This window comes from Alosa alosa, chromosome 20 (genome assembly GCF_017589495.1).
Source record: "Alosa alosa isolate M-15738 ecotype Scorff River chromosome 20, AALO_Geno_1.1, whole genome shotgun sequence".
NCBI classification, from domain to species: domain Eukaryota; kingdom Metazoa; phylum Chordata; class Actinopteri; order Clupeiformes; family Clupeidae; genus Alosa; species Alosa alosa.
The window spans coordinates 17,586,739-17,599,650 of NC_063208.1; the positions used below are offsets into that span (position 1 = coordinate 17,586,739).

At 41.0% G+C, this 12,912-nt stretch overlaps 1 protein-coding gene across 4 annotated transcripts in view; it reads right to left on the minus strand.

Moving 5' to 3' along the window:
• Positions 1-9,277: 9,277 nt before the first annotated feature.
• The window catches only part of fam135b (family with sequence similarity 135 member B), a 61,548-nt gene continuing 57,913 nt past the window's right edge, over positions 9,278-12,912 (minus strand). For all 4 annotated transcript variants that reach the window (XM_048229363.1, XM_048229362.1, XM_048229365.1 and 1 more), the window contains exon 20: positions 9,278-12,447. In XM_048229363.1, coding sequence (XP_048085320.1) covers positions 12,242-12,447 — 206 coding nt within the window. In that variant the 3' untranslated portion in view covers positions 9,278-12,241. The remainder of the gene's footprint in view (positions 12,448-12,912) is intronic.

Consider the following 12,912-nt stretch of genomic DNA (forward strand, 5'->3'; position numbering starts at 1 on the left):
GGACAATTTGGTCAATTATTGTGTATGTTTCTGTGGGTGTTCATTCAACTATCCCAGTCAACTATACCAAGCCCAATTTAGCAAGCCTCCCTAAGTCTCTTTTCCATCAGTCGATTTCCATAAACGTGCTAACAATGTCCACTGATTTATCTACATCAAAGCACAGTAGAGAAAGGAATGACTTTCAACTTGTGGTCTCATTCCAGCCGATTTTAAATGATGTAAGATCTGTAAAAAATACATGTTTTCTTTGATTGCCGTCCATGGTGTTCTGTACCTGCTGGTTGGACTTTTTATTTATTAATCATCCATGTTCTGGCATCAAAGAGGTCCTGAGCCACGGCTTCCACCAGTCCACGGGTTGTTCCTCAATTAATACTGACTACACGCCTTCTCTCTGGCACCGCCCGCCGTGATCCACCGGCCCACTGTACCTTTTCATTGCATCATGCTGCATTCATTTGCTCATACTAACTGCGTGCTTCTTTTCTCTACTGTTGCACTCTCTCTCTCTCTCTCTCTCTCTCTCTCTCTCTCTCTCTTCTTCCGGCTGTTCTCCTGCACTTGTCCATCTTCTACGTGTTTGAATATTTGAGTTTCATCTTTTTACTTTTCAAACCATCTCCCCGCCATGAGGGTTTCCAACACCCAGTGGGACTGTGCAGGACTCCATCTCTCCTCTAGCTGCCCTCCCACCACCACCACACCACACCACCACCATCCACCCTTCTTCTCCATCTCCCCCTGCACCACCTCCTCCCACACACGTCTTTCTTCTCCGCCTTCACCTTCCCACTGCGACCCTCATTTCAGAGCAGCTAGCTGTGCTGATTATGACGAGAATAGCCCTCTGCCTTCCCTCTCGCATGCATATGCTATTCAGAGGCCTTATAAGGCTTGTGCTTCCTTTTTGCGATGTCTTTCTTCCTCCTCAGGAATACCACGGAAACTTAATAAAGTGAAAGTTCACCGATGTGACACGTAGGCGTTGCTCATTTAAGCAACTATATAGCTCATTAATTTAGACTTAGTGGAGAGGCATAAATATTATCTCTGCTGAAAGACTGTAAGGGAACAATTCCTCTGATATTCAGTTTCTGAAGGTTCATCAAATTGGTTTAATTAACTGCAACCCCGGCTGGGGAGTTCTTCAATTAATATTGTTGTCGCTCTTTTTGCTCACAGTGATGAGTGTTTCAGGCAGTTCACCATATTTAACTGATTCTTAAATAAACAGGTTGATTAACTTTTAAGTGTTTCGGATGGAATAGGTTAATCATGAGGCTTGTCGGACCTTTTGTCTAGTATTTCTTGGAGGGGGAACTTGGCATTTCTGATGAAACATTTGTGTCGATCACAGTGATGCTACGGTTGTCTTAAGAGGGCTTGGTGGAGTATATGTGAGTCCTCAACACTTTCCCCAGAGTGCTTAAGGGGGTTGTCCAGTTTCATAAACAGAGCCTAAAGGTCCGCTGTGTCGTGCTTTAGTGCGTTCCAGGCTTGTTTAAAATTCCAGAATTGAATTGGAAACTGGCTGTTAAATTCCAATTCAATTCTTGAATTTCACTTCCATTTCAATTGAGGTAGCAAACAGAAAGCAGAATTGCAATTTGAATTGTGCACAACCCTGGTGCGTTCACAACACCACATCTCTCAGCTGCTGGAGGAAAATGTGAATAAAAATATGCCACATGGAAAAAGTAAAGAGAGAGGGAGAGAGAGAGAGAAAAGAAAGACAACAAAAACTAGGAAATCTGTCTGCTTTTGTAACATGTCAAATGCAGAATTGTGTTCCAGAGTCTGTGACCTCCCTACTACCCGTATTGTGACATATTTATCTGAAATACATTGTCAGATTTTTGTCTGCTTGTATTTAATTCTCTATCCTGGATGTTGTTACGCTGTCATGTCGGGGGAATTACAAAGGTACCTGGACACTGTTGAACAGCAGAAAGAAAAAGACACATGCAGATGCATATGCATGCCAGGATCATGGCATGTCAAAGCTGGAAGCAGGATAAAAAAGAGATGAGGGAATATTTGCAGAAGGATGAGTTTCAAAACATACCATATGCACTCATCAGCCACTGTGTAATCCCCACAGATCCTGGATCAAGGTTAATCTTTTGTCATATGGGAAATACTTAAAATAAAATAAAAACCCAAGCACATTTATTTTCAGACGATAACCCCACCTTATTTTACATTTGCTGAAAAAATAACAATGGCAACTATAGATAGAAAGGGATGATGCATCAAGGCCCTTTAGAGAGTCACTCTTGGGGAGGGAGTCTGGTACAGTTTCAGATGGAGTACTTAGTTCCATAGACCTTATGTATTTTTCATGATGTGGTGTTAGTAGGGCCTCCGTGAGGATCAGTGATCATTACTCTGGATTACGGCTTCTTCGCATGCTCTGATCTCCCAGGATTAGCGAAGATTGCACTACTTCATATTTAAAACCACTACAGCAGATTTCCAAATCCAGATACTCCTCTTTTGCACAAAACGTCTCCGGTTAGGAAAATGAAGGGTATTAACGCCAGGCTCTGAGCCGCACTGAACAAACTGTCCTCCCTGTCTGGGAGTTTTTTTTCCTCCTCCATAGCCATGTCTGAAATCTCTTTGTTGTAAGTTTGTCATTGTAAAAGAAGATAGCAAGAGGAAGTGGGTGTAGGGATGTTTAAACATTTACACAAATGTCTTTTTGTGATTTGAAACTTTTTTTTGCATGGAAACATTGCTAAAATCCTTTTAAGTTGTTGTTGCTTTCATTGCTTTTGTCATAGTCTAGTCAGTGGAATCAAGCTGATCAAGCCTCAGGAAACACCCTGCACACACACAGAAACCTTGTACAGTATCTGTGGTGGGATGCTGACATATGGATCTAAAATTGTGCAAAATATATATATAAAAAAAGTATTTCATTCAGAAATGAAGATACCATTAACACCACACATGACATTTACCTCCATGGAGCCAACACCTTCAACCACTGGCAGTCCTAAGGGCTGGTCAGGTGGAGAAGCAATTCTAATTGCATCCTATTGTCCATGTAAACATCAGTCGAAACAGGCTAATTTCCTGCTCTGAGCCCTATAACACAAACTCAATTTGATTGTCAGTGCTGGTGTAAATCGATGAGGGGTCTTGTTGTGTTAAACGTGAGTGCCAGAGTGCAGCGAGCAGACACCACCGACACAATCTTCAACCTCATTGCTTCGCCAGCTCAGGCCAACCTTGTCAGAAGCATTAGCATGAGATGGGATCAAGGTTCGGTATGCAGAGCAGGCAACATCGCTAGCACCCTTAGTGGCAGTGGCCGACGGTTGCCAAGCAAGCGTTAGCGAGCGGGTCTCATTAGTGACAAAGGAGTAGCACACGGTGAAGGGCATTTGACAGGTGAGCGGTCGTCGTTGTCATGGTCGTGCTCGTTAAGACACTCAGCAGCCATCAGGTGCTTCCGAAGAACATGTGTGACTTCTTGCTAATGCTAATGACAAAGGTGACCCACAATTTTCTTTTTTTGTTTCTGAGTAGGCTATGACCTGGTGATTATATGCTGTGTTAAGCAGTGTGAGCAGTGCTTTTAAAAACTGAAATCAAACTATTTTTGAATCACAAATGCGGCTTTACTATAACTTTTTTTGTTTTATTATTTTACATTTTTGTACATTTGTTAGATGATTTTCCCCAAAGTGACTAGCCTACTTAGTGCCCCTACACAAAATAGCTTTCATGTATACACTCAGAGGTCAGTCTATCTGTCTGAAATACACTTCATGATAATTATTTTTTCCTCTTAACTGTCATAAGAGTCATATATACAGTAGGTCAGGCTTTTTGATGGAAGCTCATCACATCCCACATGTTTTCTCTCAGTCATTCTTTTCTCTCACCCTCCTATGTCCCTTTTCTCTCTCTCTCTCTCTCTCTCTCTCTCTCTCTCTCTTTCTCTCTTTTTTTTTTTGGTATTTATGCACCCATATGCTTTATGCAATTTGTCTTGCCTGGCAGCAACATCTTTCTACTTCTAATTGCATTCCATCACTGTCCATCTCTCGCTTCCTCTCCTTTCAATATTTATGCATCCATATGCTTTTTGCAATATTTCTGCTCTGACAGCTATCTCCTCTATCCTCTAATTGTTCTCCATCAATGTCTATCTCTCCCTCCCTTCCTCTCTTTCCTTCTGTCTTTCTCTCATCCTTCCCTACATCGCTGTAGTTTGTGGGCCGGGAGAACGCATTAACCTCCCTGTGCGCCTCATTGTGTCAGAAATTACAACGACTGTAGCCAAATCCATTGACTGCCGAATGGTGGGTGTTGCTGAGAGAGAGAGAGAGAGAGAGAGACAGGGAAGGGAGGATATTACTGACTCTTCATGCTCTGAAGAAAAGCTTTTAACCTTGGAAATATAGCCGAAATAAACTCCCAGACACATCTCCATCTAAGTGTCGCTTTTACGTCAGATGAAACCCGCCCCTTCAGTGGAACTTAAATATAATGTTTACATCTTATTGCAACCTAGGCCTGGCACTTTTTCAGTAGCCCAATGTCAGCATTGAGGGGACAGGACACATGCCTCGGTGTAGCATGTCAGGCCCAGGATCAAGCAGATGATGTTAAATGTCTCTGGATCGATACTTTTGCCTCATATCTTACCCAACTCTCACAGTCAGCATTCTTAAACCCCTTGCAACCAATATGCAAAAGCCAGAGGTCACTGATCGTATGGGCTTGTGTAGTGAATCTAGGCAAATGAATCTGGGCATGTGAGGGCAAATATCATCTGTCTTGTGCACACTATTGTGTAATCTAACTGAAATGTCATTTCGGGGGGAAGTGGTGACTGAAGGATCAAGACATTACCTTGCACAAACAATCACAAATGGGTGACTCTGGCCGCTGTGCGGTGAGACCTCTGTCAGATATTTGGTTCTGTGTTATTTGGTGGAGGTCAGTAGATCACACCACGCGCCGGAGTCTGGCGTGAGCTGCCGTGGTCATGAGCGCCATCTGCTGGGCGATGAAAGGCTGAGCAGCATTTAAAGACTAGTGAAGTCTGGTGAGAAGTCTGCTGCCATGGTTGTTCAACGTCCACATGCTGGAATTCTGCGCTGAAGGTGGTGAGGTTACTATAATGAAAACAAATAGACATTTATTGGGAATTAAATCCATTTCATTAACTTTAATGTACCATTCTTGGAAAATAATAACTTTCTGTGGCTTACAATATAATGATCTGCTTGTAGTGCAAAATGAATGATTTAAAGGATCTGAGAGTAGGGTAATCTCATTAACTGAACACTAAAACTTAAATTAACTTCCACAAATGGCCTGAGGTCATGTCGTAATTACATTTGTCAAAATGTTTTTTTTTTATTTATTTTTTTTAAGTTCAATTGAAAAACAATGACAAAGAGCCCAGACAACAAGTGATTTTTCCAAATCTTTGTCATATGTTGGTTTCAGGTCTGTTATTGATTGTGGTGGGCAGGCCTCACAGAATTAATTTCCAGAACGTCCTCCATGAAACACAGGTATTTTCTCCAGTTGACAAATGGATTGCAGACGCTCATCAAATGGGTTATGAATCATAGTGCCACATACATACCGCTCTGACAAATGCCTGGACAGGAAATCACAAATCGTTCCAATTGGAACTCTAAACACAATAATGTTACTTATCATTTCCCTTAGACAAACTATGTAACTGTGTAATAGTTGACAAATTAGCAAATTATCTGATTCTTACGCTGTGCCATGAGAGTAAAAGTGAAAGGTTTAAGGTATAAACTTGACATAGAAGCATCTTAGATGCTACAACATACAATATGGTAACATCTGTATGTTTTGCAAATAGCACAATCAGCTCCACAGCTGATAACAACATCTTGGAACTAGACTAGACTGCATAAAAAAACAGCAAAACATACATAGCTATCTACCAACACCAATGTGTCCATAGCAACCACTATTTTTCAACGTCTTTCTTGATTCACATAGTAAGACCGGGAGCGTAGCAGACTCATCAGCTTATCAGAAACATTTATTTTTCTGTGGTTAAAGTTTATAGAATGATTTTACCTCTGGATTTAATCAAAGTCAACTTAGCATCTCTCCAATTGTATTGTCACAGGTTTACATCATATAGAGTCCTCATCAAAATACCAGTCGCCTGAGACTTTGGTGCCCCCAACACTGTGCATTCAGTGGCAAACCACAAGCTAATTACTGCAAGTGTACAAGGTACGTGTCAGCATGAAGTCAGTGGGCAGGATGCGAGCAGACACAACATATTTACTTCTCCGAGAGAGACAAACTGCAGGCTGCATGATTCTAATGTGTTTAATTGCACTGGGCCATCTGTGTCTGAGAGAGAGGATGACGCTTTCCAAATAAAGCTGTTTGGTTGTTTGCTTAGTGTACATGGGGGTGAAGGGTATATACTGTACGTGTGTGTGTGTGTGTGTGTGTGTGTGTGTGTGTGTGTGTACATGTGTACATATGTACATATCCTACACGTGTGTGTATATAAAAAAAGAAACGGTGCTGGCTCAGTAACTGTACTGAGGTACAGATGGCTACATGAATACTTGATGAGTGTGGATATTGCATTATGTACAAACACTAGGGAACACAACTTTAAAAGACTTCCAAGAAATGAAACTGAGTAAACCACAGAATGTATAATTAAGGAATGATGTTACTCTGTTGTTCTCTTTTTGTTAGAGTTCCATGGCATGTTTTGCCCAAAGTCTGCCCTGGGCCTATTAAAGTTTCAAGTATAGCTATTGCAAGCAAAATTGTGCTATTGCAACCACAAGAGATTACAGTGTGTTTATAGTCCATTCCCAATAGCTGTCATGGACAGGATGGTCTCAGCTCCAGGATATGCTCATAATAACCATTACAATGCCACCCATACTGTGTGTGTGTGTGTGTGTGTCATGTCACTCTTATGTCGATACTGTCAAGTAAAGTGTTACCATCTTTTGTTTGTTTGTTTGTTTGCATGTTTTTTCATGGAACACAACCTTTTGCAGTTTTGTTCTTTCTTGAGAGCAGAGACTTCCTTCTAGTAACCCTCCCATGAACATTGTGTTTGTTCCAGTTTCGTCTGATTGTACAGTAAAAGCATATAGATTTATTTTAGATGCTGCCATCGAGGTCTGTAACTCTCTAGAGGTGATGTGTGGGTTGGCTTTTACTTAATTTATTATCTTTCTGCTGCATCTTAGTCATACTTTTGGATTTCCTCTCTCTTTTAATCATGGCTGTTCAAACCCTTTCCAATGGAAATCTTTTTGATTAGTATGCTTAATTGATTGTTTCAGCACCTAAATATGTTTTAGATTAAGCAATTATTCGACTTTACCAATGCAGCTGGGGGTTCACTTACGTTTGTACATACATTGATTCCATGTTTCATGATTGTTTGGCCTCTCATGCAATTCCCTCTAAACAAGTCCATGCAACAGTCCAACTGTTCAAGGGATTCACATACTTTCAGCACTGTATATTCCTTCTGATTCATATGGATATGCTTTTACTTAACCCATCTTGTCTGGTTTTGAATTAAGAATATAACAATCCCCCCCTTCCAGAAAACTCCCAACTGTTCAAGGGATTCACATACTTTCAAACAGCACTGTATATTCATTCTGATCCCCCACTCTGCATAGGAACCAAGTTACAGGGAGACAGGAACAATGAGATGGACCTTGGATAAATAAAGAAGAAACATAAAGAAATAAAAGTATGCCAAAAGAGAAAACATGTTGAAAGAAGGTCAAGGTGAAATATGACATCACCTCCACACAAGGTGAGCCTTTTTCCCAAGTGTCTTCAATTCCATCCACCACCACCCATTTACTGCAAACAAACCTAATCATAATAATTAGAGATAATGAGATAATAAAAGAAAGAAGGGAAGACACAGACATGGAAAGAGAGAAAGACAGAGGATGGGTGAAAGAGAGAGTGAGTGTCTGTGTGTGAGTGTGTGTGAGAGAGAGAGAAAGAGAGAGCGCTCCATCTCCAACTGGCTATATCCCGTCCTAGTAATTAGGCTACTCCCCCTTGGGTTGGGTCTTATTGACAGTGTCGTTCCAAACTACATGCGACTCTCCATCACAATGTCTCCCTGCACAAAAGCAAACAATGGCATGAAATCTCTCTCCATCAAATGCTAATGATAAGGTTTCAACAAAAAAAAAGGGTGAAGGAAAAAAATAATTTCCTTTCTCCGCCCTTGCTGCTAATGGCTTAAGGAGAAATGACACAAGGCTCGAGGGCGGGCCTGGGGCGGGTGAGTCTCGGAGGGAAACAGGCCTCTGTGTCTGCTCGCTATACGAATCTCAAAGGTGAGTGACGGGCCAGTGAATGGTCAATCGGTTTGTGTGGGGAACACAAGGGGCTTTCATTTCATTTTTCTTCCGTGAAAGACGGCGAGAGAGACAGAGGAAGGGATGGGGCTGATGTAGGGGGGAGTGGGGGTGGATAGCAAGAGAGGATTGGGGAGTTCCTCAGACTACATGTAATTACGCCTCCAAAGTGTGGGTGTGGGGGTTATATTGATTTTGTTTTCCAGAAGGCAGGGGACGAACATAGGCAGGGGACATGGAGGCGGAGGTAGATGGGACTTGTTTTACAGGAAACCTTGTTTACATCCCAGGCCTATTAATTTGATGACAAACGAGCGGACAGAACAGACAGGCCAGCTCCCTGACAAATGGGTCTTGAGTTGCCATGGTGACAACCAGGAGGTTGTGAACCGTGGGCAAACAACAGAAGGTGACTGACAACCCCATGTCACAAGATGTGTACATACCCTTAATTATTTTAAAATGCAATACATCATAGGCTTAGTTGACAAATTGATTATAAACTTTGTCATTGTCATCTACACAAGAGTTTATAGAGGTAGACCCAAGAGTTGTCCTTTCTTTAGATTAATGTGATTGACAAACATTTTCAACTTTGGTTATGTGAGATAATTGCCCCTTATGGATTTTGTTTTGTCTGTGACTCAATAAAAACTCAAGAGAGGATCGTTATTAGAAGATAATATTTATTGTAATATATGATGTAATTCATCATAATATAATGATATATGTTTAGTATATATACTGTATTTACATGGGCCACAAGCTACAACAAGAGACATAGACAGAAAGCAAACATAGAAAAATATTAGTATTGGCACAGTTAAGCTTCTATACAGAGTACCTATTAAATTAAATAAATACAGAATTAAATACTTGTGACAATCTCACAGTGACTTCATTTAATTTTTTTCTTTTTTACATTCATGATTTGATACAGAAGGGATTATGTCAGATGACCACACAATGATGGCTGGGAGGCAACAGTAGTCAAATTAAGGATCAGATCGCACTTCACTAACAGTGCATGTCACATATGACAAAAAAGCTGCCTGAGGGGCCAACACACACACTCTCTCTCTCTCTATCATACATACACACTCGCATACACAAAATGACTGTTCTACATACATAATAAATTACTGAAACAATAAATCCTTCAAAAACTCAGCTGGGCAAAGTGTCAAACTGATCTAAAATCTAACAACAAAATACAAAACCTGTTTAAACATCACACAGTTCGGGGAAAGTGCAACCAGCCACCCAGCACATTAAGTATACTGTCGAGATTGAGTGCACTCAATGTAATTGTAATTCATGATATGTGTGAAACAGGGGATAACATACAGTACAGCTCCCCAACCATCATCACAGACTAAACCCTGATGATGTTAGTAATCCAACATGAAGTAGACCAATGCCTAGCCATATGTATTCCACTCACTCCCCTGCTATCAACCAATCAAAGCAATACTTTTGTAATAAATCACGTTGATTACAAGCAGTGTTCAACCAGTATAAAGTACCAGACCCCTAAATACCTCAATTCAACAGTAAAGAAGAAAGTCTTCCAGATAATAGTATTTTAACAGATGCCTTCTCTGGCTGGCTCTTGCCATTCCACAAATACTTAAGAAGCACAGCCCCAAACATCTATGTTTCTTTTTTTGCAGAAATACTTCACATATTGGGTGAGCCACTGGTTTGGAACCACTGAACTAAAATGCCACCACTACGAAGGCGAGTTTCTGTTCAGCATATGAGTGAGTGTGTGTGTAAGTGTTGGAGGGTCCTTCAGAGTGCACCGAAGTAATATCGCACGTGTCCTTGCCTGACCTTGACCAGATTGGCAAACACCTGCCTCATTGCTATGCTGGAGAGCAAAGGTAAACAACACCCGTCTCACCTCACCCACAAAGTCAGCAATGCAAACACACTGCACACAAGAGACCGGGGGGATGGGTGGAGAAATGTACCTAAAGGAGGGACGAAGAAGATGTGTGTGTGTGTGTGTGTGTGTGTGGGGTGGGGGTATGATGCAGGGGTCACTTTGGCAAGGGGTCATTGGGAAAATGATGCGGTGGCTGTCAGCCGGCGAAGACTTGCTTACTCTAGTGCCAAACGACACCGGGCTCCATAGCCCTGAGGTTGGTCATTTAATTGCAGTCATTCATGCAATGACACCCTGCGCATGGTGCGGTGTCACCGCAAAACAAACAAAGAAACAAACAATGACCACAACAAATGAGTGACAGCGAGAGCAGAAAGCCATTTTGCCAATGAAAGAGCACTTCCATTTGTCACTGTATGTTTTCCTTTTTTCTACCCATGTCACTCTGGTTTTCAAGGACAGTAAGCAAAGGTAATGGCTTGCAAAACAAAGTTAACAAAGTAAGGGCAATTGTGGCAGTGGTATTTCAGACCACATAACAGATATTGATAATCAAACAATAGATACATATTACAAAGTTAAATGATACATTATACCTATTCCAAAAATCATTTCTAAAGCAAACAAACGTTCTAGTAAAATCAAGTTACTTTGTAGGCCATTGTAGGATCCTTCAATCTGAGAATGAGATCTTTCGAGATGTATTGTATGCATGTCACTTTTGAGTAAAAGCTGGGAGTTGAATTGGGAGATCAAAATGATCATCAAATGAGGGGGACCCACACACCCATACCCCCCTACACCCCCACACACCACCACACACACACACACACACACACACACATAAAAATAATTCATAAAAACAAAGAGGCATACATAAATAAACAGAGGCCAATACTTACATAGTGGTTTCAACGTTACCAAATGGTTTGCATGATTCATTAATCAAATGTCAGTAGTAAATAAATGCAGTCAGTGGTTAAACATTACAACACATGTAATGTAATGTTTTTAAAACGTTAAATAATAGGACGCAGTAGTACTGTGTTAAGCCTTTGTTAGACAATTAAGGCAATATGTGGTTAGCATTTTGAACTAACCGAGTTGAGACATGACAGTCGATTACACTGAAACACACAGAAACTTCATTAGATCTGCTTTAACGTCAACGTGTTACCACAAGTTAGGATAGGAAGACACACACAAAATGGAACACTATCCTGATTTGGTCTGTTGGAGATATGAATTCAAGCCATCACAATTACATGAAATCATATATGTACAGCACGAAACGTACATGAGTCGATAAAAAATAAAATTATGTTCCTTCTCAGAGAGAAGTGTTCAGTTGTTTTCTCATATGGTAAAAATATTCCCACAGACATCTGTGGGCTAAAATGTATATCGTATCTAATAAAATGTACAGTACAGAAAGGATCATTCCTCTCCTCAAAACACTTCTAGAACTTTCTCCTTCAAGTAGAATGACACCCAGTGGCTTTGACTTCAAGTCATAAATGGCAAGAGAGCTAAATGGTGTTGATCGTAAATACAGTTTGGTAGTGCTTCATAGCCTAAGGCTCTTTATGCCCTTTCTAGAACTCTGAGAAACCATGCATTTCTTCATAATAAATAGTAACCGTGATGATGTGACAGAGTTAATAAGTTAATAGTATAAAGGCAGACATCAGTATCGAATATGGTTACAGCTAGCCTACCCATCAAGTCTCAGTGACATCATTTGTTATGGAGTTTCTCGTCAGATGGTGTAGGCCTTGGGTATTCGACTTGAACATAAATCAAATAAATAACAATTGGAACCTCATATACTGTATACCATAATATTTACCATATAATACACACTTCATTTTATTTTATTTACCACTTGGCGTTTGAATACTGAGCACTATAGACCCAGCAGAGAGCAGCTCTGACCGAACAGAACCTGGTTGGCGTGTGTCTATTTGAAGTAGTCGAGCCCGGCCACCAGGAAAAACTTTTCCAGAAAGAGCTCAGAGTCAAGGACGGCGATATGGGCAGCGCGGCCGATGAGCGTGTTGGCGGTGTTGGGCAGTGCGTGGAACACGTTGTGTCGGATGAGGCGGCAGTCCTTGGAGCCCAGCAGTGGCTGCAGCAGGTTGTTGATCATCTCTGTGTAGACGGGGCCTAGACAAGAGGAAGAGATTCACATGAATGTAATTACACATAAATACAATATACATACCTACACACATACTGTATAGTATCCATATGCAAAAGAAACAGGCAGAGCATGCAAACGCACTTTGCTGCATCACAAAGTATAAGCAGGTGATGGTAATAACTATGATAACTGTCGCCAAGAGAAAAAGAATTACAAGGACTTAAAGACTGAGACACACATGCACATCCATGTACACATACACACACACACACGACACAAGAGCTGTGTCAGACTGCATCATCCTTCCAAGAAGAAATATGTAAACATATATATAAACAGACACAAAACCCCCCTACCCACACACACAAAAGCATCGCTAAATCCCGACTTCATGTTTTTCCTCAGACAGGAAAAAAAAGCTGTGTATATTTGCTTGCACGTTTCCACACATGCGCACACACACACACACACACACACACACACACACA